Source organism: Balaenoptera musculus, chromosome 17 (assembly GCF_009873245.2).
Source record: "Balaenoptera musculus isolate JJ_BM4_2016_0621 chromosome 17, mBalMus1.pri.v3, whole genome shotgun sequence".
NCBI lineage: Eukaryota > Metazoa > Chordata > Mammalia > Artiodactyla > Balaenopteridae > Balaenoptera > Balaenoptera musculus.
In genome coordinates, this window is record NC_045801.1 from 4,770,353 (window position 1) to 4,797,899 (window position 27,547).

The window sequence follows — 27,547 nt, forward strand, 5'->3', positions numbered from 1 at the left end:
TGGAATTCAACTTAACTTTGAGACAATGTTTAGGGATTAGGGTACATCTAGAATGCACTGGAAGACATCAGATTGAACAAGTTGCTTAAAAAACTGGATATCTAATGTAATTAGAATTAGCACATTTATCTAAAACTCAAGACAGAGCATCCTTCCTATGTGCTGTGCAAACAGCACTTTCAGGAGAGAGAGATTCTGTGGACGCTAGGATATCCTTGTAGAAGGCCAATTTCTGTTTTTATCTCTCTGCTTTTCTCCTCATTATTTTCAGGACAGGGGGATTATGGAAGGCTTTATGAAGGAGGGGATATGTGAGCAGGTAAAGAATTTAGCGGGTACTAACTTCCAGCCAAGGAGCACTGCCCATTGCATGACAAGTGATTTAGCCAAGATCCTATGACTTATAAAAGGACTGAAGAAGGTTCTTTCTGAGATGCCAGCCCGATTCAGTGACCATAAGTCTTCTGTGATGGAATCACATTCATCTGTGGCTTTTGGTCTTTGGGAATTGGAGTGCAGTTTGGGGCCACTGTTTTCCTTGAGCTGGACTGACCCCCAAGGAGGCTGCCGATCAGGGCAGGACGGGAGTCACGCGCTCCTACTGGTTCTTGTTTTGCAGACAACGGCAGCCTGCGCTCCGCCTGTGTCCACGAGAGCACCGTGCACAGCCGAGTCTTTCAGATCTTATACAGGAACGAAGAGGTGCCCATCGGCGATGCCGTGATCTTCCGAGCTCATTTGCTCTTAGATGGTGAAAGGGTAAGTCCCGGAATCTTCCACCAGCCACAAATGGCCGTTCCCTCCTGTGCCTTTTGTATCCAGTGCGAGGAGAATGGGACGTGAAGGAGATGTTGTACATTTGCTCTGAAATCTGACAGATCGGGACTGGTGATTTCAGAGCATTCCTGCACTTCCTGATTTATTCCTTTTTGTACTCATGCTTTCGTTCATATACTTGCTTGTTTCATGTTCCAAGCGGGTCCCATTGACTAACTTGCTGACCGTCTTACTCATTCTTCCTTTGCCCATTTGCTCGTCTTTCTGGGCCTCCGTCAACAGGTCAATCAGCAGGTGTTTGCTGAGCATCTGCTTTGTGCAGGGCTTGGGGCGGGCCCTCGGATGATGGACAAAGCTGAAGAAGGCAGCAGGACCGATCCCTCAAAGGATGGATCCTTCATCAGAAAAACAGATATACAGACAGGCACTGGTCACTGAAATGCACTGTGCCAGCTGCATGTGCAAAAGAACACGGGGCACCAAGGTTGGAGATGAGCTCTGTGGGAGGACATCAACGGCTTCACAAAGGAGCTGGCTTTGAGATGCTGGGACTAAGAGTTCATCAGACTAAGAAAGAGGAAGGGCATCCCATACAGGGGGATGAGTCAAGGCCCAGAGGCATGAGTCAAGGCCCAGAGGCCTTGGAGAAAGTTGATTGAACATTTCCTATTTATGAAATTAACATCTGATAGTAACCTGATATTAACATCAGATGTTTCAAAATTTATGGTTACTGGGGGGAAAGGGGAGGGAGGGACAAATTGGGAGGTTGGGATTGACATATACACACTACTATATATTAAATAGATAACTAATAAGGACCTACTGTATAGCACAGGGAACTCTACTCAGTACTCTGTAATGACCTATATGGGAAAAGAATCTAAAAAAGAGTGGCTATATGTATATGTATAACTGATTCACTTTGCTGTACACCTGAAACTAACACAACATTGTAAATCAACTAGACTCCAAAAAAATTCAAAAAATAAAAAATAAAAAAAATCACTTGTACCTTTAAAAAAAATCAGATGTTTCAAAAGAATATCTGACGTCTAAACCGTTTTTCTCACTCCCCCAGCCCCACCTCGAATCCCCATTACCGCATTCCAGCTGGTCATTCCCTGCTAGAGTATCTTTAAAGACGTGGAAGTATACTCCTACTTTAGGAGAGCCTAATCAGAGACGTGTCCCCTGCGGGCATCCCCTACAGGCATTACAGCATGCATAACGACTCCTACTGGCCATCTAATACTCTTCTCATGTCCTATGGCTTTTTTTTTTTTTTTTTAAGTTTTGTATTCAGCTGACTTTTAAAAAATATATATTTATTTATTTATTTGGCTGAGCCAGGTCTTAGTTGCGGCATCTGGGATCTTTGTTGCCGCGCAGGGGATCTTTAGTTGCAGCATGCAGGATCTTTTAGTTGCAGCATGCGAGGTCTAGTTCCCTGACCAGGGATCGAACCCAGGCCCCCTGCATTGGGAGCACGGAGTCTTAACCACTGGACCACCAGGGAAGTCCCTCCCATGGCTTTTTGTCCACATCTTTTATGCTTGAGGTAGTGACGAGTGCCCCTGTGTGGCTACACGTGAAAAGCTGTCACTGATTCTTCATTTATGAATCCATCCATTCATCAAAGATCTGTTGAGCACCTACCGTGGGCTAGAGATAAAAATCATGAACAAGAAAATATCCGTGGTGTCTGAGAGCTTATGTTTTAACGTGAGATCAATACATCACCACGCAATCAAATAAACACATCCTGTATATTCTATCGCTGAGCCTTCCCACTGCTTCTCGCTCAGCCCTCTCATCCATGAGATACACTCACAAAGGTAATAAGAGTAGGAATTTTCACCCCTGTTGGAGGTCCTGTGAAACTACAGCTGGGCCCAAAGTGGAAGAGAACTCGTGGCAGGCCCACTCTGCGAGACTGGATGCTGCCTCTTGGTGGATACTCAGATTTCCAAGAGCTCAGCTTCAACACAGTCTTCACACGAGATGGCGAGATGGCGATTACTTCCGGGAGGGGAAGAGACAGACAGGAGAGCTCCCTGAGCAGCCAACACTGAGCTGAGACCACATGCTGAGGAGGGGCCAGGCATCCCGGGAGGAGGGCACAGCTAGGACAAAGGCCCTGAGGTGGGAACGGGGAGGTGGTGAGGAGTCCTGCAGTGACTAACCCCGAGGTACCCAGCCATCATCATTGGTTGCTTTCCCTAAGTTCTCCCCACACCTTCGTAAATCAACTCTTTTTATTGAACTGAGTGCATCATCTACTTCTTTACTGGACTCTGGTGGACACAGGTAGTTTAGGAAAAGATACTGGAGCTGGTTTTGAGGGTTAAGGGACTCCCAGTTGGGCTTCATGCACAAGCTCAGCTTCCCCGAATTCTACTAAGAGAAAGTCACTTGATTTCTCATGGGCCGTTGTCCTTTGGCACGTTGATCTCAAAGACCTTCCTGGGCAGAACGGTTGTGACTGGAGGCTGGGTTTGGACATGACTCAGGTCTCTTGGTCATTATTCCATCTTAATTCCATCAGACTCTTCCTCCTGCCCCTAACAGTTTAAAGCTTTTCAAGGTTAATGTTTCCCAACACTCAAGTTTAGCCTCACGCGAGTTTGCAGCAAGCCATAGTTCAGAGGTTGAACAGGGAGTGTGTTTGCCAGCATGGGCTGTAGTCTTGTACATATTTTGGACAAGACTTTGTTCTTATGGTACATATTGTTTTCTTCTGCATATAAAATCACTTATCTCTACAAGCTAATAATTTATTATTGTGTTGGGGGTAATCCATTTGGCAGCAAACAACATTATCATTAATCATTACATCCAAATCAGTGACAATTAAAGTTAATTGGATAAGTTCATAAAAGCTGTATCTCTGGAATACATGCATTAGCTCTAGTGAATATCTGTTTATGGCAGCCAAAACACCGTATAGCCAGTTGGCCAGAGTTCACGGTCTTACATGTACGTAGCCATCAATGTGAGTGGCAGGCATATACAATGCCAACACATCAAGTGTACCGTTTCCTGTGCTATGGGAAGTGCAGACACGGAGAAGATTCAGTCCACACAGTTAGTGCACAAGTAAATGTAAGAGATGACCATGGACAGAACTAATCTCAGCTTAAGGCACTAATGTTTTCATAAAAGTTGCAAAGAATCAGGGAGTGTGGAGTAGGATAGGTATATTATTTATATACACTTTGTGTAACACCCCCCCAGAAGATTTGGGAAGGCTGACAAAATACACAGAGTAGTAAAAGGGAAAAAATAGCAATAGACTGAGCCAAAGTAGAGGAAAAACACAAAACGGAACTAAAACCTGAGTTAAATGTAACAGACCAAAATGCACAAGCATAGTTCTGGACCTTTGCAGATGTTGGCCCTCACATTCAGAGCTTCCCAGCAGACAAGGCAGAGAAGATACAATTATTAGCAACGAGATGCTTAATGTCCTGAAGAGGAAGAGGGACAGGTTACATAAAATAATCTTTGTGGGCAAGGTTGCATTTTTAAATTGAAGTATAATTGATTTACAATGTTGTGTTAATTTCTGGTGTACAGCAAAGTGATTCAGTTATATATATATTCTTTTTCATACTCCTTACCATTATGATTTATTACAGGAGACGGAATATAGTTCCCTGGACTATACAGTAGGACCTTGTTGTTTATCTATTTTATATATAGTAGTTTGCATCTGCTAATCCCAAACTCTCAGTTTATCCCTCCTCCACCCCCTTTCCCTTTTGGTAACCATAAGTTTGTTTTCTATGTCTGTGACTCTGTTTCTGTTTTGTAAATAAATTCACTTGAGTCATATTTTAGATTCCACATGTAAGTGATATTTTAGGGTATTTGTCTTTCTCTGTCTGACTTACTTCACTTAGTATGATAATCCCTAGGTGCATTCATGTTGCTGCGAATGGCAATATTTCATTCTTTTTTATGGCTGAGTAACGTTCCATTGTGTATATATATGTATATATATATATACACACACATATATATATATAGCACATCTTTATCCATTCACCTGTCGATGGACATGTAGATTGCTTCCATGTCTTGGCTATTGTGAATAGTGCTGCTGTGAACATTGGGGTGCATGTATCTTTTCGAATAAGAGTTTTCTCCGGATATATGCCAAGGAGTGGGATGGTTGCATTTTTATGGGCTCCAAAAAGAAAAGCATTTCTCAAAGTATGATTCCTAGATGCACTGTGTCCTAGTCCCCTGGCAGTACTTTTTTAAAATGCAGATTCTTAAGCCCAGCCCAGACCTAGCCTAGGCAGTCTGACCGCAAAGCCTGTGTTTGTGACCAGTATGCAGGCCTGGGGGTGGAGTTAGTGGACGAAGGGGTCCTTTAGGTGGTCAGGCCCATATTAAGTTGGAAATAACTATTATAACTAATATTTGTTGAGAATGGCCTTTGTTCACACACTGTGTTAAGCCCTTTATGTGCATTTTCTTACATAATCGCACAATAGCAGTGATCTAAGGGGTAAGTGTAATCATTTCACCCCCATTTTACAGATGAAAAAACAAACAAACCTAGAAAGGTTGATTGGCCCAAGGTCACACAGATACTTAATAAATGGAGAGCCAAGCTTTTTTTTTTTTTTTTTTTTATAAATTTATTTATTTATTTTTGGCCGCGTTGGGTCTTCATTGCTGCATGCAGGCTTTCTCTAGTTGTGGCCAGCAGGGGCTACTCTTTGTTGAGGTGTGTGGGCCTCTCACTGTGGTGGCTTCTCTTGTTGCGGAGCACAGGCTCCTGGCATGCGGGCTTCAGCAGTTGCAGCACATGGGGTCAGCAGTCATGGCTCGCAGGCTCTAGAGCACAAGCTCAGCAGCTGTGGCACACGGGCTTAGTTGTTCCGTGGCATGTGGGATCTTCCCGGACCGGGGCTCGAACCCATGTCCCCTGCATTGGCAGGCGGACTCTTAACCACTGTGCCACCAGGGAAGCCCGAGAGCCAAGCTTTGTACCCATGTAGCTTGACTTCCAAAGCTGCTTTCTTATCTCCCCAGCTATGATGCAGCTCAGGAGATAAGTTCATAAAGGAGGAGAAGATACAAGAGTTACTACTGTTATGAGCAGAGTTGAAATCAGCTAGTGTGAGACTGTACAACCCACAACACAGATGAGACCCTGGGAAAAGGCTGAAGAAGTGAGGAACCCTTGACTGAATCTGGGCTTTGGAGCCACTAACTAGTTAAGCCTTGGAAGTGACTTTTCTACAGCAAGTCTCAATTTCTTCATTTATAAGTGAGGCCAATATGTCTTAATTCACAGTTTTATCTACATTAAATAAGATAGTATATGACAGTGGTAGCTGTCCTATGTAGTATCTGCTACATAGTAACTCTTCTGTAAATCCTAGCTGCTGTTCTTATTTCCACTACTATATGAAACTGATGCCCGACGCTAAAAAAGTCATCTACCTGGGAGGTTGAGGTTAGCTGATGTAAGCTATTATATGTAGGATGGATAAACAACAAGGTCGTACTGTAGAGCACAGGGAACTCTATTCAATAACTTGTGATAAACCATGATGGAAAAGAATATGAGAAAAGAATGCCTATATATGCATAACTGAATACATTGCTGTACAGCAGAAATTAACACAACACTGTAAATCAACTGTACTCCAATTTAAAAAAAATCACCCTTGAAAGGAAGCAATCCTTTTAACGAAAATAAGGTAGGGCACTGGAAGGGCATGCGTGTGTGAGTGTGTGCGTGTGCGTGCACGTGTGAATGTGTGTGTTTGGAGGAATGGGCAGGTAGCCAACAGCCAATGAAGAAAAATGAGTGGTTAGAGAAACCAGTGACTGCATTCTGGGGCATCTTGCAATTAAAGATTTATTGAGACATCAGTGAAGTCATAGCCAGGCTCCATCTAGCCACAGCTGATCTTGGGCCTGGATTTCTCTCCTTGTTCCAAGGAAATTGCAGCAAGTTTAAAACTGGAGCTTACAGCGAATTTTTGTCAAGTAGGCAAATGCACGCTTGGAGGTGGTTAGGAGGACTTGCTCTGCCAGTCTCATTTCCCAGGAACTGGTGACAAGAGGCTGTGGTGCTTGGGTTGTGTGTATGAAGCGGGGTGAGTGATTATGCAAAACAAAGCTAGGAGAGGAAGTTATTCATAGCGCTTGGATTGAGCAAAATGTTAACTTTTAAATGCTTAAAAAAATTTTTTTTAACAAATTTTAAAACCCTGGGGAGCTAAAGATAAATTCCATCCATATGTCTCTGCCTGAGTTATGCTTCAGGAACATGCTTCCAAAGAGGCCTTCGGGTAAGAGATTTCCATCCCTACAGAATGAGGATATTCTTGCAAAGAAACAAGAACCAAGAGGTGGGGATGGAGAAGAGCTTTATTTATCCTTTAAGATACACGAATACTTTCCGTGGGCCGGACCCTGTCCCTGGAGCTGGGGATCCAGAACGGATTAAGACCAGTCCTTCCCTTAATGATACCAGATTACAGAGGATGCTGGGTAAGAAAATGGCCCGGAGGGATTTCGCCACAGTCAGATGGATTTTGTCAGTGTCCCCTGAGCCCGATCCAAATAGAGCTTCTGAACGCCAGCCCAGCACGGCCAGATCCATGGACTGTTTTTTCAGAAGCTGGAAACCTGCAATGGAAATGTGAAATTGCCTGATTTTTAAATGTTTTCTACTTGTCCAAAACATTGTAAAAAATACTATCAGGACTAAACAAAAGGTGTCTGCAGCTAATATTCGTCTCATGGGCTTATAACGCGAAAGTTGTAAAGCTGAGACAATTTTATAGGAAGTGTTGAATGCTGAGATAGGAAAACAACAGGGTTTTGTGGGTCACAGAGGAGAAGGGGTCCATCCACGTGGGGAGGAGACGACGCCCTGTCACACGCGTGCAGTACTTATCTGGGTTTCCTGAGTAGGGACATCAGCGAGATCCGGTACTTAGCAAGTGACTCTCCTGGAGGTGGGGATAAGGTGTTAAGTTTGGGAAAAGAAGAGGCATGGGTTACCATCTTTTAGATGTACCTGAGAAGCTGGCAGGTAGAACAAATAGATTCCCATGCTAGTTGATGAAAACTGATTTTTTTTTAAAAGCTAAGAATGGAAACAGTCATGGGTAGGACATGAAATGCTAAAGTGTCTGAAAGCATAAATGGTTAGATGTAATGGATCTCAAGACAAAAGTGAAGGATACGCTTTCGTGTAAAGCTGAGCTGCCTTGGGAAGTGACTTGACTTTTCTGAGCGTCAGCTTCCTCTTCTATGAACCTGAAGGATTGCGCCAGCCCCTCGAAGGTGCCAGCAGTAACACCACCTCCAACGTTTTCCCGTCTCTAGCCAAGTGGGGTTTCCTCTCTGCAAATTCACTGCTCCAACCTTTCCAAAGCAGGTGCCACAGAACACTTCACTGCTGCTTCAGAGGATTCCAGATCAAATCTGTTTTGGAAATAAGGTGCTCAAAAGTCCTGCAATCTAGAAAACTCACTTAACATTTTTTTCCTGCAAATTGGCTTTTCCCCAAATTTGACATAAATCCCTTCCTTCTACTTTCCATGTAGTACAGGCACCGCATTCAACTAGAATTCCACAGAACATGCATGGAAATTCTGCTTTACATATAAATGACATTAATTTTGCTGTGAGCTTCTTCTTCTAAACTTTGGGAAACCGGCCGGCTTCATGTTTCATTTGGACCAGGTATGACTCCTGCAGTCCTTAAACTTTGTTTCTCTTCTAGGTGGAAGAGGCACTAAGTGAAGTCGATTTCCAACTCAAGGTGGATTTGCACTTTACAGACAGTGAACAACAGTGAGTGTCCTTGGAATCCTTGAATCATGATAATACAGTTTCCTTTGCCCAACACTTTTCCAGCCCTGAGGTACCCTGATGGCCATGAACCTCAGAACATCCCTTAGAAACCGGGTTCTTGATCAGCTACAGAAACGAGGGCAAGGAATATCTACGTGGTCATTTAGAGCTGCATGCATTTTAGGCAGGTAGCTCAGAGGCTGCAGGCACAGAGAACTCCTGACTTCCTCCTTCATGAACTGGCACCTTCTTATATCCAAACCCGCCTCCGTACACTTGCAATGCAGTATTAATTAGCTCTTTAGACTAATGACCATATGAGGCTGCAGATCTCAAGGCCCCTTTCTGAATCAGGAGATCCGGCCGGGATCCTCATCTTTACACTGAATGTCTGCTATGATGTTTCAACTTTCTGAAAATTGAAAATCCATTGACATACATTGAAAACCCATCAGCTTCCTGCTTATCAGATTCAATAAGCAGGAAGCAACCCTCCTCCTTCTCACAACTTCTCCCTTTAAGCTGGTTCGGTGGTCTCTTCCTCCTACCCTGGGGTGAACAGTCGTGTCGCAGGCTGTTCTTTCATGTCATAAATAGATAGTCCTTTTTTCAGGTATGAAAAAGTCCAGTCAGATGTATTACCAAAACTCCAGATTCTCATCCAATTTATAACTTCTTTGCATTGACACTGCCCCTTGGCTCCGCTGCACCCCTGTTCCAGGTGTTCTCGGGGTAGGAAACTCCCGCTGCAGCCACTGGGTATGGTGAGCAGCTTGGTACAGCTTCCTGTCTTCCCCCTGGGGCGTGTGGGTCTTGCAGGGTCAGGCACAAGGAGGAGGGAGGAGATTGCAGGTGGGGCAGGGAGTCATACGTGATGGGTTCAGTTGCAAGCAGGGCTCTTAACATGGTAGATGCTGAATCATCGCTTTCTCTGCTCTTGGGGTGTCCTTGTGCCTTCCTTGGAGCTATACCTGTTAGGCGGTCTCCCTCGCCCCCAGCCTTTGCTGTTCTTTGATATAATGATGCCTCCTGTGGTTGGGTCATTCACTCTTTGCAGGAAGCTCTTTTGTCAGATTCTTCTCCGAGGAATGCACATCTGGCTCTTGGATAATGGACACAAGCACTTTTCATCCTCATCTCACACTGGTGGGGACCCCCGCCCCAGAGCTGCTGACTCTTCTTTGGCCAATCCAGCCACCCTCAGCTTCTCTCCTGAGGGCCTTTGCAGGATAAGTCAGGCACCAGGGCCTGTGTTCCCCCAGGGGACACAGAGCAGGCTCAAGTGAAGACTCCCCTCATTAAGCTTAAGGTGAAAATGGAGGCCCTTCTTTTCCATCTGTTCTATTAGCAGAATCTCAGCACAGTCTGACCACTTTTGGGAAATTAATCCTCACTTCTGATCTCTACAACCTCTTCAGCAAATGCTTCACCTTCTCCAGTGGAGAATGGGAGACCAGGTGGCCAAGGGGCTAGTGCTGGCGGAATGGTTCCCCGACCCCTTCAAATTTCAGAGTCACTGTTAGCACTTTGGCTCCCTTCCCAAGGACTGTCCCATCCCCGAGATGTGTCTGATTGTTATGGGAGTTTTCATAACACGGGGCATTGAATCAGAGGGGATCTGAACCACAGATGGACCACTACTAAACTGTCAGAAACCTGATTGTGTCTGTGCTTTGAGAATAGACATCTGCTGATGTGTATGCATTGTAGATGGTCACGCCTCATCTCTGGGCTGGCAGGAGGATCTGTCCAAGGTCCTGCCACTGTGTCTGGGCTCAACATCACACATCCCTCACTCTTGGGGTCTTTATCTGGACCCCAAGCCCCTCTGGACACCTGCTTCTCTCATCACTTCTGCTTACCTCTCGGTGGGATGGTGGATACTTGAGAAATCTTATCTTCCTCACACCATCTCCAGGACTTATTGTTCTAGCACCATATTGAGCTCAGAAGCCCCATAAAGAGGCTGACCTTCTTGCTAAGCTATAAACTCAGAAATGAAGTCCCCGTCTCTATTGCTCTCATATTCCCTCTCAACTATTTAGGATTTCTATCGTTCACTCATTTTATTAATTTTATTAACACCCCCTGCCCTATCTTCCTGTGCCCCTTCATTCAGAGGTATTCATCCATAGCTCCATGGTAGACATTTCCATTTGATCACAGAACCCTGCCATTGATCCCAAACCCAGCCTGGAAGTCATTCCCTACCCAGCTCTCCAGGCAGCCTCAATGATAAGTTACGGTAGACACAATAAATGTGGCCTTCTTACCATCAAAACAGTAGTTAATGGAGAGGCTGTGTGCAGGAGATTGGCCCAAACAAAGTGTATGGAGTTCAGCAACAGGCTCTGTGCTCATTGACTATGTGACACTGAGTGCATCCCTGCACTTTTCTAAATCTCAGTAGCCTCATTTATAAAATGGGCATCATTATAGGTTCTGTACTTCATAGGTCTGTTATGAAGATTAAGAGAGGTAACACCTAAGCCAGGCCAAGGGCACGGATCAGTGTCTTCTTCCTCTTCGTGGCTTCCTAGATGCAGGTGGGGCCAGTTTCCATGTGTCACTTCCTCCCTATAGTACAAAGCACTTAACAACAATCAGAGCAGAGCGTTTTCATGGAGTATGCAATTAGCTAACAGGAACAGGAAGCCAGAGGCTGGGGAAGAATTGAAAATGCCGTATTTTTTCATTTTCATAAATTGGGTTTAAGGATGACAAGACATCTGTAGCACATCCTGGGGATAGACTTTAGGCTTTGAAACATGACCCAGGCAGTCAGCTTCTTTGTAACCATTTAGGCTTGAGCAGGATCAAAATAGAGAAGCATGGCATCTAACATCAGGGGCAGAAGGGCTCTATCTCGTCCAGTGGTTCTCAATGTGGGTGGGACAGTTCTGTCCCCCAGGGAAATTGGGCCATATCTGGGGACACTTTTAATTGTTACAAAGGTGGGGGGGGGTGCTACTGGCTTCTAGTGAGTAGAGCCCAGGGATGCTGCCAGACATCCCACAATGCACAGGACTGCACCCCGGCTCCCCAACAAAGCACCACTCAGTCCCCAAGATCAATGTCACCGAGGGTGAGAAACAGTGCTCTAGTCTGACCTCACATGTGAACCTGCTACTCTGCAAAGACCCATGCCCATGTGCTTGCACAGAGACAGGCGCTCACGTCTCCCCATTATATCCCATTCTGTCCCTGGACAGTTCTGCTTGTCAGGAAATTCCTCTTTACTTCAAGGGACACATCATCCTTCTGTGCCTACCTTCAGTTGCCCTCAAGTTCAGTCCTTGGAACCACGCATCAAAATTCTCAGTTTGGGTTGCAGTTCAGGTTCACGAGTCATCTCTTTAAGTCATCTCTTCCCCTTCAGTTGAACGCCAGGGCTCTTTCTCTGTGTTTTGCATTTTTTGTTTGTTTGATTTTTTTTTTTGCTGGTTTTAGTTCCTTTGTAAGAACCCAGGCATTTTCCTCTCAGTGCTATCCTGTTTACCTCTATGTTTTTTTCTCTAAATTGAGACCTCCCCCTCCCCCAGAACTGAGTTTTGTTTTTTTTTTAACATCTTTATTGGAGTATAATTGCTTTACAATGGTGTGTTAGTTTCTGCTGTATAACAAAGTGAATCAGCTATACATATGCATATATCCCCATATCCCCTTCCTCTTGCGTCTCCCTCCCTCCCTCCTTATCCCGCCCCTCTAGGTGGTCACAAAGCACCGAGCTGATCTCCCTGTGCTATGCGGCTGCTTCCCACTAGCTATCTATTTTACATTTGGTATTTTATCTCCATTAATTAGCTCTATTCATTTCAGGGCACAAAAGAGCTATCACCTCCCTCATTCTGAATTCTTTACTCCTATTAAAGTGGCTTAAATTCTTGTTAACATTTTTGACATCTTTGCTACCCTGACATGTATTTCACCCCCTGTCGTTCTAGCCCTAAGGATAGTCCTATGATTTGCAGGAGACTGTGTCTGAATGGATTCAAAGTAATTATGTGCAGTAGTGTAGAACAGACTGTGGAGTCAGACAGACCTGGGCCCAGCTTTTCGGTTTGGCCTTGTGACTTTGAACAGATCAGTTAACTCACGTTGGCTTTACCTCCTCATCGATAAACTGAATAACATCAGTTAATACCTCATATGATTGTCAAGCACATTAAGGGAAAAAACACCATGTTCAGTTCACAGTAAGGCCGCAATAAACAGTTGTCAGAATGATAGTGAATATGAATGTTAATGACTTCCTGAGACTCAGGAGAGGACACTCTGTGCCCCCTCCCCATCAGGCTTCTTCCTGGTAAGAGAGGAGGTCATCATTTGTGGGCTGTTTTGGAGTCACACTGGGCTCCGCTGATTTAGTTGGCTCTGTTACCTGGCATTCATTTGCACACAAGCTCTAAGCGACAAGGATTTCCAGAAAGCAAAGCCCATTGGGTGGGGTCTTGGGAGTTTGCTCCCCTCACTGTCTTCTCTCTGTGTCTCTTTTCCTCATCTGTGGAGGAAGAAGAAGCTTCTCATCTGCACATCCTCCGAGCTCTCTGCTCTGCTCACAGAAGATGCTCCATCCAGGTTTCCCAAGGGAAACCTTGGGAAAGGGAAACCTCTGGTTCAGAGACGCCCAGAGAGCCTGAGTGATTGGTGTGCAGAGGAGGAGATGAGCCCTGGATGGCTTTTATTTAGAGAAAGATCTGCCCCATTTTTACAACCAAAGACTCTGTTAGGCTTTGCTTACCAGCTGGTTTATCTCTTGGGAATCAGACACGTACCAATTACAAAACGCTAGAGAGAAGGTAACGGAGTCCTTGATGAAATTGATCAGACTCTTTATTATTCTTTGGGGGTCATTCATTTATTCATTCAGTCATATATCCCTTTTAATAAGGAAATATTTGACCGACTTCTACAATATGCCAGATTCTAAGCTTGGTGTTAGGGATACAAAAATGAAGTAGTGACAGTTCTTGCCCTTAAGAGGTAAGAGTCTAGTAGAAAACACAGAGGTACAAAGGAAGTGCTGTGCTGGGCATCTGTGGGGGAAATACAAGAGCAAGCAGGGAATGGGGTCTGGGAGGGCTTCCCCGTTGAGCCTGGAAAAGCGTCTGGGCATCTTTCTGTCACTGACAGATGAGCTCCGTGTCGGTATTAGCGGAGTGTGAGCCCCAGCTCTGCTGCATAGCAGCTGTGTGAAGTCCCATGAGTTCTCTTCCCTCTCTGAGCCTCGGTTGCTTCATTTGCCCATCACGGGGAGAACAGTTTCTACCTAGCAGAGTACCTGCAGGAGTTGGATAAGCCGATGGCAGGCGCAGTGCTTGTGCATGGGCGAGGTTGCCTCGTGGACCCACCTGGCTGGCAGCAGGGACACCCTGCCACCACTCATGTGAGTCACTCGCTTGCCTTCCAGGCTGCGGGACATGGCCGGGGTCCCCGTGATCAGTAGCCGTGCGCTGGGCCTGCACTTCCACCCCCGGAGAGGCCTGCATCACCAGGTCCCCGTCATGTTCGACTATTTCCACCTGTCGGTGATCTCGGTGACCATCCACGCTGCCCTGGTGGCCCTGCAACAGCCCCTGATCAGGTACGAGGTTACAAGCCCTGCTGTTATGGGGAGGCGGAGGGGCGCGCTGTGGGTTTCGTGTTACGCTTGAGTCTCCCGTGTGGCTGAGATGCTGAGAGTTGCCCAGGAGAGATCAGCTCAGGCCAGAGGCTTCCCCCAGGCTGCAGGTTTAGGCTCTGAGCCTCACTGCAGGGCAGGGGAGAGATGGGCAGGGATGTTGGAGTGGGTGCCTCTGGAGTCAGGAGGACACCGGCAGGGAAGCTTGGGGCTGAATGGGTGACACCTGCTGCCTTCACCTGAACTGGCTTTTTTCTAACCATGTCTTATTTGAAAAGTCACCTAACATCCCTGAGACACACAGGCTTCATCCCTAAACCAGGGACGCTCATGGGTCCTGTCCATTGAAGGTTTTAGTGACTGTCACACGAGGACAGTGTCAGGCGCACGATTTTCTGCCCCTTCCTCCAGTAACTGTTTGTTCAATGATAGGACCACCTGAGAGGCCCTGTGCTCGCCCTTCAGTGAACTGTCCCAGAGCACCTCCGTGGTCCCACGAAGCACTGAGGTTCTATGAATGACTTAAGCAGAGGGACAGAGCCGACAACAATGAGCACATCATACTGTGCCCGGGTGTCTTCCTCCAAGCACCTGGAACCACCAGATGTGGACATCAACTCACTTCAAACCTCCCACACGCATGGGGGCACAGGTTGCCCACGTGGGCAAAGGGATATCTGGGGATGGAATCTTGCAGCATGGGGTTTCTGGCAGGGAACTTTCCCAAGGTCCCTTTTCAGTGCTGGGGGTTGAAATGCACGTGGGGGGGACTCCAGTCCCCACTCACTGTTGGGTAGGGGTCCCTGTCCCGATCCCCTGCTGGGGTCAAAGGGTAGGAAATGAGATCTTGGCCGGGCGAGGTGACCGGGATGTACTTCTGCCGTTCACTGCGCCCATCTGCTTGCTGAGCTGCATCCCGGGCTCTGCTCGCTAACGGGGCTATTTCAGACACTCTGCATAGAAAGGTGAACCTCCTGGCAGACACAGTGCTTTACAGGTTTGTCTGCAACCACCTTGCTGGAGAGCAGTGCAGATAGAAATTCACCATGAGAGTTGAGGCTTCTCCAGGGATGGGGGTAAAAATAGAACTGCCTTCTGTTCTCTGGATTTTGCAGGAAGGATTTCTGTGAGTTTGCTCACAGTGGCTGGGAACACTTTAAGGTTATGGGAAATACCTGTCAAGTAGGGCAAGCTCCAGTTTTTCCAGAAAAGCAGTTTCAGCAGCAACTGTTAAATCCAGCCAGGAAGAAGCAGGTGTGAAATGAAAATTTAACCTCAAAAAATCCTTCACCTTCCCTGAAACAGACTGAGGTCTGTTTAACCCTCAATGTTTAACTCTCAAATGGGTACAGTTTGATTTCACTTGAGAGCTTCAGCTACACAAGGCCACACCGAAGACAAATAGCGAGTTATTCTAGTGACTAATTTGCAGTCGGTCCCGTGAATGTGCCATGAGCATTTCTGCTCATACACATATTCTGCATTTCTTCTGCAATGTTCCTTTTACCCGTTTTCTAGCTAAACTGTAGACTTGCTTCGAATCTCAGTTCTAAACAAATGGGAGAAATGATTTTATTAGAGTTGATTGTATTTGTGGTATTTTCAAAATAGCTATATAAATATAATGGTTATATTAGATTTTATTATTTTTGTGGTATTATTGACAATAACTTCTAGCATTTATTGAATCATTACTCTTTGCCAGACATGGTACTTAAAAGCGTATGTGGCTAAGCTCATGGAATCCTCAAACAACCCCACTGTTAAGGTGCTGGTATCAATTCTTCTGACTTATGAGGAAACAGAGGCGCACTGGGAAGTTTAAAACTTTCCCCACGGAGCTGACAGATGCTGATGCTGGGATTTCAACCCTGGCAGCCCAGCTCTACCGGCTGCCTCTTAACCACTGGGCGATACATACTCTGCTTAAGTATCATCTCTAGCTGTTCATCCCTTTCACCCAGCTTGGTTTGTAAACTTCCCTTCTGTTCTCACTGGCCTGAGTTTACCCGCATTGTATATATTAACATGTGACTCCCTCTCTAGACCCAAATGTCTTTACACTGAGGACCATGCCTTAACCATCTTGCCACCCAAGTACCTCACACACTGCCTGGCATATAGCATTGGCCCGATAAGTATTTGAATAAATGAGTTAAACCAAAATATAACGTTAGCTTTATTTCCCCATCAATCTTTTACTCTGGAAGGTGTAAATTCAATCCTTCCACAAATATTTCTTGAGCACCTAGGATGGAGATAATGCCATCTGAGGCTTTGTATTATCAAGACCCTCTTGGCCATTGTAGACTTTGCCTCTTCCTGGGGGAATTAGACATGCCTATAAAAAAATGTTCACAATATGACATGACAATTAACCACTGGGGTGTTTAATAGAAGGGATCTGAAAGAAAGGGAAAAGGAGTTTAAGCAGACTTTACCGATAGATCAATTGATGAAAATCAAAAAGGTTAAGGGAGAGAGAAATGATCATAAACCCAAATAAGATGAATTCAACTCATACAGACTTTTCTAATCTCCTGTGATCCTAAAATTGACGACTGCAGACACACTCTGCCAGTTGATCTTGTGGTGACTTGCAGAACTGGGCAGGGTCTGTGTTTTTGTCTGGGAACAGGTACAGTATTTCTAATTAGCATCGATGCCGTGAGAGTCTTCGACATCCACGATCCTATGAGACTCCTGTGTGGCTCGTGGGGGTGGATATTGTTTTACGCTCTTCCACAGAAGAACAGAGGTTCAGGGAGGGGCCGGGGGTTGAAGGATCTCACTCGGGTTATGCCAATGAAAGGAGTGGGGGAGGACTCAGATCAGGTCAGGTGGAGGCTCCCCTTGGCCTCTGGCCAGAAGCCCAATCCACCTGCCCGGGTGGTTAAGTAACTTCTGCCTCAGTGAGTCTCAGCAGGCAGGTTGTGGGCATTTAGGGGGAAATTTCTTTGTACACATAGTGGGATGTGTGTCATCCTTGGCCCCCAGGCTCACATGCCAGTTGCACCCACTTGTCATGACAGCATCAAAAAGTCCCACCCAAGCATCCCTCGAGGGTGAGCTACTTCTTCGAAATGGCTTATCTCATAGGATCCCCAATAACAGCATCAAGGGGCTGGGTTAATGGCCCCATCACTTTCTTCACATCCTTTTAGAAAAGATTATATAAATTTGCAATTCTTTCTATTCCCTTCTTTTCAGTTTTACTCGTCCAGGAAGAGGCTCCTGGCTTGGGAAAGGCGGCCCAGACACGGGACCAGAACAGTCTAGCCTTTCCCTGGAAAACCTGGTCTTTGGAGCTGGATACTGCAAGCCGACTTCCTCAGAGGTAATGTCTGCCTGGGGGCAGAGGCCCCAAGCCTTGCAAACTTCACTTTGCAGGCTGCGTCTGTTCTACGAGATTTCGGCTCCTTTCCAACGTCCCAGGTAGAGATTCTTTGCTCCCTGCATCCCTTCCTCTTGTCGATCCATCATCCCTTCTTTGGATGGCTGCTGCATTCATCAAACATAATCCCAGTGCCAGGCCCCAGGGTTGATGCGGGGAGTAGCGTCTGCACATGGCACCTCTTCCATATGGTACCTCGAAGGATATGGTTCCATGGAGGTCATGGGATGTGCTGTGAGGGGCTTCCCCCGGACCGTGTGGAACCTCAAAAGCCCATTCGCATTGAGCTCATTTCAAAACCTGGCTCGATCCTTCATTTGCTTACTTCTCTGAGCCTCAGTTTTCCCACCTGTAGAGTGGGGTTGCTAATAGTTAATAACCTCACAGGGTAATGTGTGTATTCGTTCCTGTAATGGATAAAAAGTGCTTAGACCAGTACTTGGTACTCAGTAGGTGCTCAATAAATATGCATACCCTGTCCTTCCCTTTGGTCCTTCTTCCTAAGAAACACCTGTTGTTACACTTCTGTGATGCGCAGGGCTTTAGGCATCTACAGCGTTACTCTATATTTCTTTTGAGCCAATACACGATTGTTATTATTAGGGGCCTGCTCAGAAATAACCAGATTGTATTTGTCTGGGCTCATCAGAGAAGTAGAATCAATAAGAGATGATAGATAGACAGATAGGAGACATTTATATATCTCCCTTCTATATTATAACAAATTGTCTCATGCTATCATGGAGAATGAAAGGTCCCACGATGTGACATCTGCACCCTAGAGACTTGGGAGAGACAATGGTGTAAACTGCTATCTGAGTCTGAGTTTTTTTGTTTGTTTGTTTTGTTTTTAAACATTTATTTATTTATTTTGGCTGCATCGGGTCTTAGTTGCGGCATGCGGGATCCTCATCGCGGCACACAGGCTCAGAGGTAGTTGGGGCCCGTGGACTTAGTTGCCCCGTGGCATGTGGGATCTTAGTTCCCCTACCAGAGATTGAACCTGCGTCCCCTGCATTGGAAGGCGGATTCTGAACCACTGGACCACCAGGGAAGTCCCTGAGTCTGAGTTTTAAGGCAGGAGAAAACCTATGTCCCAGTGCAAAGACAGGAAGAGAGAGAAACCCTCTCTCACTCAGCCTTTTTGTTCTACTCAGACCTTCGATGGATTGCATGTTGCCCACCCACATTGGGGAGGGCAATCTGCTTTACTCATTCTACTCTTTCAAAGGTTAATCTCATCCAGAAACAGCCTCACAGACACACCCAGAATGATTGTTAACCAAATATCTGGGCACCCTGTGTCCTAGTCAGGTTGACACACACAGTTAACCATCATACAACCCGTGTCGTAAGTGGGAAAATTTGTCCACTCCGCCAGCCCCCAAAAGAGATGCTCCGTCTCCCCGTGCAGCCAAGCCCTGTCCTCAGACGTTCCAGCACGTCAGGTCCTACACGCAACTGGCTCTCCTGTGACATCACCTTTCCCAGCTCTGAGCCCAACCAGGAGGTCTGGCCGCAAAAGCTGCCCCGTCAAGTCTCCATCTGGTCCTGGCGGCTGTGTCACATGTTCTCAGGAGAGGAGCTTAGAAGAAAACTGCCGAGACCCTCCTGAGGAACAGGGGACCTGAACCCAGGACTGAGCTCCCTGCCCAGGAGGGCACAGAGTTTAGAGCCAAAGAGAACTGCTGTGCAGGTGGACTCCTGTAGATGCAGGACCTCGGGCAGCCCCCGAGCCTTAGGAACCAGTGTCCTGAGCATTGGCAAAGGGCCTGGGGACGGTAGCAAGGGAGAGGAAGGCAGAGACCCAGCCAGCAGGGGTGGGCATTTCCTTATTACCTTGTGCGCACGGACGGCTTCAGGGCTCCAGGATGGGATGGGGAGGGATGGAAGCCAGGGACTTCCAGCTCCCTCTGTATCCCCAAGGCCAAGCGCAGACCTTTCATCATCAGGGGCCTGATGTGTGCCTCCCCTGGGTCACCCCCGACCCCTGCCGCAGGTCAGTCCCTGCTCCAGACCGGCCAGAGCTTGACTGAGGCTTTGTTGTGACCATGTTGCAGCCCAGCTTCTCTGTCTATCCAGTCCTGCTTCTCATTCCTCTGGCTCCAGGAGCCTCCCCAGTAGATCCACATGAAAATCTCCAGTTCAGACTCTATTTTCCAGGGAACATGGTTTGGAACATCAGGGGTCATAGATCAGTTCAAAGCATCTTTTGACACTTACATCCCAAGACAAGGGCCTTTGCTGGGGCCACAGGAGCATATGGGGATGATGGTGATCTAGTGTCTGCCCTGAAGGAACTCTCTGTTCCTTCCTGTCTGCACAGCCTCTCATGCCTCATTCCGTTGCCACCACCTCCGTGAAGCACTCTCTGATTTCCTAGCAAGAAATTCCCTCTCCCAAATGTTTTCACCACAGTCAACTCTAGGCATCTCTGTCTTTCCTCCACTGGGCTCTGAGTGGCTGGGGACAGAGGCCATTGCCTTTAGCTCCACACCTTCAGGGCCCAGCACCATGCCTGGCACACACAATTAGTGCTCAGGAAATGTGTGTTGGACGAACGATTGATCCAAGTGCATGATCGTGTCTGTATAGAACTCTGAGCAGTGAGAGGGCTGAGCCACAAGGTGTTCCTTGCCTTATATGGCAGCAGACAGAGAGCAGTGGGAGAGCAGGAGAGTGAGACATCTCCGTGGACATATGGGCGCCAAGCGGGGCTGCCCTTGGCAGAAACCCTGGACCTGGCACGGGGTGGGGTAGGGAACACTGTAGACCATTTCAGCCTATCTACTTCGGTGACATCTGAAGAGGCCGAGCGTCACCGCAGTGATATGGCAGAGAGAAGATTCTGGTTTCGAATACCTGCTCTGCTCAGTACTTTGTGACGTGGGCGACTCTATTCACCCTGTAAAAACTCAGGCTCCTCAACTCTAAAATGGGATAATACCTATATCTTAGAAGGGATTTTAGGCCTTAGTACGTGTAAAAACAGGATAGAAATAGACCCATAGTGGGCACACAATACAGTAGAATTTTTTTCCCCGTTCTTTTCTTGGCTATTTTTGGGGATGTGTGTCAAAGAAGATATCCCTGACTTTTGCAAGAGTCACATAAAATAGCTTATTTGTGGGTGCTCAGCAGTGAACTTGCTTGCAGCTCAGTGGGGTGTTTTCAGGACCTGATTCTTTCCCTGTGCATTTTCCATTTGGGTCCCATCCGGTCATGCAGGCTCAGAGCCTCGTGCCCGTCCTGTGCCTTCCCACCTGGCAAGGGCTGCCAAGCAAAGAATAAAATCCACTCCCCCGCCTCCCTTGGGGGCTGTGCCTCCCAAATCCCCAAGAAGCCCAGCGCAGTAGCAAATAACATCGAAGTCCGTGCAGATTGCAGCATCAGCTGGAGCGATTAGAGAACAGGTGTTCCCTTCAAAATAAGCCTTTCTGTGCAGAGACATGTGCAGAAACTAGAGATTCACAGCAAAATGAGCCCATTGGCATGGAAAATCATGGGGAGGTGAGGGTTGCTGTGACGTGTCACGCCCCTTTTCCCATAAGCCCAGGTCCCTCTGGTCCTGCAGCTCTGCTCTTTCCTGCAGCATCTTAGGCAGCGAGAGCTTCACATTCAGGGTTGGAGCCAGAGCTTATGTCCCCTTCCCCCGAAAGCCAGCAGCTTTGCCCCAGGGGAATTATTTTCCCTCTCCCACTCATGGCTTATCTGTCAAAGAGGATACTAATGCCTGCCTCACAGGGTTGCTGAGAAGATTAAATGAAATAAGCATATAAAAGCCTGGAGCGGAGAGCTTGGCACAATAAAATCCTCTGCTGGTCTTATTTTTCTTTGAATTTATCTACGTAATGAAATCAAACATTACTACAAGAACCACAGCGTTGTCTTGTGGATAGGACATGGAACAAAGGATCTTAGATGTTTCCTGTTCTTGGCTCTACCCTGCTGTGTGACCCTGAGCCAGATACTTGCCCTCTCTGGGCCCCAGTTTCTCAATGTCTAGAAAGAGGATTGGATGAGATCGTGCTGGAGGCCTCCTTCAGTCTTTGCTATGCTGTTTTAACTGTGATATCCCTGACACTGCCTGGTACAACTGGGGACACGACGTATGCTTGATGTATTCATTCAGATTCTACAGAGAAACAGAATCAGTAGGATAATAGGATCTTGCCTGTGCATATATTCATATATATAAAGAGAGAGAGAGAGAAACAGAGAGACAGACAGATTTATCGTAAGGAATTGTCTCATGCAAATGTGGAGGCCAGCATGTCCAAAATCTGCAGGTCAGGCCAGCTGGCTGGAGACCCAGGGAAGAGTTACAGTTTAAGTCCAAAGGCCTTCTGCTGACCAAATGACCAACTTCTTTCTTTAGGGTGGGGAGGGCGGGTCTTGCATGCGTCAGTTGTTTTCTTTTAACGTCTTCAACAGATTGGACGAGGGCCACCCATATTGTGGAGGGTAATCTGCTTTACTCAGAGTGTAATGATTTAAAGGTTAATCTCCTCTGAAACATACCTTCACAGAGACATCTAGAATAATGCTTGACCGCCTATCTGGGTGCCATAGATGGGCCCAACTGACATGAGAAATTAACCATCACATTTAATCAATGCTCAGAGTCTGACAGACTCTTCTTGAAGATCAGGAATCCAGTGACTCAAAATTAGGAAAATCCCTTTCTCGGTCCAGGGAAGCTGCATACCCCCTTCCTTCTCACTGAAATAAGTGGGGGAGGAATGGCCACGTGGTGGAGAGGTGCAGACTTTAGAACTCTCCTCATTCTCAGAGCCCTGCTTCTTCAGGCAGGGGCATCAGTGTGTCTGTCTGTTTATCTGTCTGCCAGTCCTTTACTTAGCCCCTACTCTGTGCTAGCATCTCTGTGCTGCAGGGGCTAAAACAAATAAAACTCAGTCCTTACCCTCAATGGGTCATGAGATCCAGTGTGTGAGGCAAAGGAGAACTGAAAAGTTTTGAATTCCACGACCGTGTGAAAAGTGTGATGCTGATCGTTTGAAATCACATTTTTGAACACCTGCTCTGCACTGAGGTACTCTGTTAAACCACTGATGCGCATGGACTGTGTCAATTTCCACAAAAAAGTTTCCTATTTTCATTGACATCTGAAGAAACTGAGACAGAGAGAGGTTAAGCCACATCTGTAAAGTCACACAGCTGGGCAGGGACCAAGCTGGCGTTTTAACTCAGTCAGCCCGATGCCAGCCCACCACCCATCATCAGCCACTAGGTTAACGGTTAACCAAAGAAGGGGCTTTGGTTTGTCTGCTCTGCGAGGGCAGGTGCATTTCTACTTTGTTCCCCTGGGTGTGCTTGGCTCAGTGCGCATGCTCAGGAAGCCTTTGTTCAATGAACGAGTGTCTGAGATCGTGGAATCTGAGAACATCAGAATGCGAGAGAACGAAAGCCCTTGTATGCAGATGGTTAGGCATTTAACTTTCCAACAGATCTGTTTCCCGCCGGTGCTCTGAGCCTCCCCAGTCCTGTGCTCACCTGTGGAGATCACAGAAACTGTGCTGCCAGAGCAGATGACTGTGCCTGAGATGAGTACCTTGGCCACCAAAGTGAAATCCCTCCATCCTCTGCTTCCCTTAGAAGGTGGTTCCCCAGACAGAGGAACGTGTGTCATTGAGAGGAAATGCCAGCTCCCTTTTAAGTCAGATTGCTGAGAACTGAAGAACAGCATCTTCCTTGAAGGGAATAATGCTCACACAGCACAGGCACACACAGGGCTTGGCTTTGCAAGTCCTTCTGTGCTGAGCCTTGTTGCATGATGGCCCTGCCCTCGCTGATGGGAGGCGTGGGTCTGGTGAGCATGGAGGTGGGAGGGAAAGTGAGGCACGGACCTGACTTCCAAGCAGAAATCTCCCCTCTCCCAGGCATGTGCGTCCTCTTTTTCCTTCCGCTCCATTTTTATTGGGTTCTTCGCTCTTTACCCTTTGCTTTAAATATACGCTTGCTTGTTATTGTCAACATCTTCCTTTCTTGAGGATCTGGAGTCATGAGGGTAAGACACAGACATTCATTATTACTGTTAACACATCATTAGGTTGACTCTGGATGGTGACATCTCCGTAAGTAGAGACACTGCCATTGGTTTGGTTGCTAATCAGATAATTATCAAGCACCTACTATGTCTCAGGCTCTGTACAAGGAATTTGTGACGTAGCACTAAGGAAACTGGCTGCCTGACCTGCCTGGTGGGATGTTATCATTTCTGTTGCCCTTGGTGCCCATCTGAGTTGCTGGCACATCGTAGGTGCTCAGTTAATGTTGGAGGGACAGATGAGGTGCGATGAGATCTCATCAGATTCTTGATTTTATATAAGATGTGACCACAGTTGACTTAGCCATCAGACACAGTAGGCTCAGTGCTGAGGGCCCACAGTACTTTCAGGGGCCAACAGAAATGTTTTAATTTCATTTAAAATCGGAACCCAAAGATGGATGTAATCCAATATGGATTATATTAATCTTCATATCAGTGGAATCATACAAACATAATTTTAAATCTATTTTTTAGTGGATGAAAATGCCTGGGGCCCACAGAAGTCATAATTTGGCCCCGAGAACCATGCTTGTTCCTTGGTTTTTGTTTCCTGATGATGGGCATAAGAAAGCAGAGTCTGGTGAACTCAGATAACTTGCCCCAAATGGACAAGTGCAAACCTAGAATTCAGCTCTCTGGCCCTGTGCTTTGTCAGAACTCGTTTCACCAGTGTGATACCTACACATGGAGCGGCTACACAGATACTTGTATGTGAATGAAATCGGAGAGGTTTCAGAGGGTGCGGAGAACAGCTGTCTGAAATGTGTGAATGCCGTGCTCCAAGGTTAACTACCTGGGGAAGGATTAGAAGCTACCAGGAAAACAGTAGTTATTTAAAGGAAAGCATGTGTTACAGTTTTTACAAAAACTGTATTTAGTGCCTTCTACTATTTTGAGAAGTAAGATGGCAAACACTGCTGTGTTCTCCCACTCCATTAAAATTAAATAGTTCTAAATTTCTCATTTAAGTGATTTTCTCATTTACTAAAATCCTGTGGAATAAATAGCAGGTTGCTAAATGGTGCACAGGCTATGATGGGCTTTCTGTATGTGGTAGATTGCATCAGTCTGCATTTGGATCCAAGATGATTGCACAGGTCATTTCTAAAAGAGGATATAAATCAGTGGAAATGGGCTTTTCATGCAAAAGTCTATAGTATTGCTTATTTATGCACCACCCTTTTCATTAGTGAAAAATTGCCTTTATTCCACATTGCCTGCTTTCAGATGTCTTGTCCCTCTCCAGAGAGTCTAGGCAGGATAGGGGATGTCAGGTAGCAAAGATGAGGTAAGTGCATCCCTTCCCAGACTGCCCTGCGTTTCCCCACTGCATCTTCAGGTTTCAGTGCAGCAGACGCTCAGTAAACACATACCAAGTGAATACAAGATGCAGACACAGCAGGGCATAGAGGCAAGATCACCAGATTTGGAGGAAGAAGACCTGGTAGGGCTAAGGCCAGGTTCTTCCATGGATGAACTATGAGAGCTTGGACAAGTCATTTCACCACTCCGAGCCTGTTTCTTCTCGTTGTCTTAATGGAGAGGAAGAAAGCCGCTCACTTTGTGAATTGTGCCTGGGATTCAAGATGGGAAAGGCGGTTCCCCCTTTGAGCATCCCTCTCTCCCGACCGTCTCCTCTGCCCTCCTGTTCCCCACCCCAGGGATGGTGTGATGGTGACACCGCAAATCACAGTTACCTTCTAGCATAATTATATCAGCTAAATATATTGAACACTTCCTCGTGTGAGGCTCTGCGCTGGATGTTTTCATTATGGTCCCTCTCAGCTCCCTGCACAGATTCACATGATACAGTTGAGGAAACTAAAGCTCTAAGAACTTCAGCAGATTGCTCAGCGTCACATAGCCGGTCCCTGGCAGGGCTTGGGCATGAGCCCAGGGATGCTGAGTCTGACCCCTGCTTTCTGTCCACTTGGAATCATCTCTCACCTGCTCGCCTCCTTTAATCCTCCTGTAAGCGTTGGGGCTGTGTCTGCCACACTCGGCACCAAGCATTTAACCCAGGTATCTCTTGAATCAATAATTATATTAAAGTGTGCTCCTTTTTGCAAATAATAATTTTTTTTTTTTTTGAGGAGCCTGAGTCTAAGCCATTCCTTTTGCACCTTTTCAGACAATGCTTTTAGTTAATGCTCAAGCGGGAGGATGAGTGAAGTCATCATGAACAAATTAGCCCCATCCCTAGTTTCCTGGAATTTACAATTTTCCCAGAAAAAAAATATTGAAAAAGTAATTTCATGCAAGATAAACATTAAGAAAGAATCATCTACAGTGCTGTAGCACTGCTGGAACATGTAACGGGGTGGTCTCAAGATTATCAGGGTGATTGAGGGCAGGCTTCTCTGCAGGAGGAAATGTAAGTGGATTTTTCAGCTAGTAGGTAACAGGGTGCAGGGCTGGGTTTAGATCCATCTCTTGCCATGGGCTAGTGTCTTCCCAAGCCCTCCGTCTTCCAAGGTTAGACATCAGTACCTTCAGGACCTTCGAAGTCATTTGGCCCATCTTTCTTTTTTTAGAGAGAATACCCTTGGCTTGAAGCTTTGATTTATTACTTTATTTAACATGTTTCTATAGAGCACCTATTTTCATTGACCTCGTGATGAGTTAGACAAGCACAGCCTAGAGAGAGAGGAGGACCTCACACTGCAGGGGGTCGGTCTTTGGATAGGGGTCTGCTAGTGAAGCATAAAGGAAGGCCAGGTTCCCTAGAGTCGGATGCAGTCAGGAAACACTTCTCAGAGTGAAGGATCTCTGATCTGAGTCTAATAAATGGATTGTGAGTTGTTGAGGGGAGGGGAGGGGAGGGGTGAGGAAGGGTAATAGCAGGGCCAAGGGCAGGGAGTGAAGGGGCATGGCACATCTGGGGACTCCAGGGAGGTCATTGTGAACAGACATGGGGCCAGGAAGGTCACCAGTGATCTGATCATTAGGGACCCTGTGAACTAGGTTAGCCACAAAAACATTACAAGCAGGGAATTGGCACAATAGGATGGGTTATCTTTCTTGCTGCTGTACAGAGGACTGATTGAAGGAGAGGGCTGAGGCCAGAGAGGCAAGGTTGGAGGCTGTTGCAGTGGTCCAGGAAAGAGTAGAATAGTTGCCTGGGCAACGCAGAGGTGAGTTGAGCAGAGTGGGAAGATAAATGGATGCCAGAGCTGCAACTGAAGTAGGATGGAGAGATTGCAAATTAAGTAGATGTACTAGTTGTCTGTCAAGGGTCCTAATGGACGACCCTAATTTAGGCTTTTACATTTAATAAATGAATGTTTAACTCTCAGAAGGGAATATATGTGATTCTCTCTGCCCAGAATATCCTTCTCTGACCCTCTCCCATCACTCTTCCCACCCAGAGAACTCCTGTTTAGCCTTCAAAACCCAATTCAGTCATTGCCTTTTTTGTGAAGCCTTCTTTGACCACCCCAGATAACCCTAAGCCACTAATCTGTCTGTCCTACATTTGCACTTTGGGCATACTTCTCTTATTTTACTTAAATGTAATGATTGTTTAATGAGTCTCTTTGTTCCACTTGAAAGCATTCCGTGACGGCATAGTAGTTCATCTCAACACTCACAGTTAAATCACTCTAAGCACATTTTACCCCCCTTTCCCAGGGTAAACCCAGGTCATGCCCTTGAGGAAACAGACAGATGATAGACTTGATCAGTAAACAGAGTTTTAAGCAAAAAGGAATTAAGGAACCCAGGAGTGAGCTGACAGTGTCCAGAGCTCCTTGCCATGTACCTGCCTTTGCCCTCTTTGTGGATGTCATGACAGGTCATGGGGAGTCTACATCAAGGAAATTAGGGGCTGAAAGAGATCGAGGCTTTGTAC

At 46.4% G+C, this 27,547-nt stretch overlaps 1 protein-coding gene across 1 annotated transcript in view; it reads left to right on the plus strand.

Moving 5' to 3' along the window:
- Positions 1-27,547, plus strand: part of FAM135B (family with sequence similarity 135 member B) — a 174,657-nt gene that overhangs the window by 75,480 nt on the left and 71,630 nt on the right. Inside the window, exons 3-6 of the mRNA XM_036829855.1 lie at positions 620-759; positions 8,543-8,613; positions 14,024-14,197; positions 17,444-17,570. Of these exons, the coding sequence (XP_036685750.1) occupies positions 620-759; positions 8,543-8,613; positions 14,024-14,197; positions 17,444-17,570 (512 nt within the window). The remainder of the gene's footprint in view (positions 1-619; positions 760-8,542; positions 8,614-14,023; positions 14,198-17,443; positions 17,571-27,547) is intronic.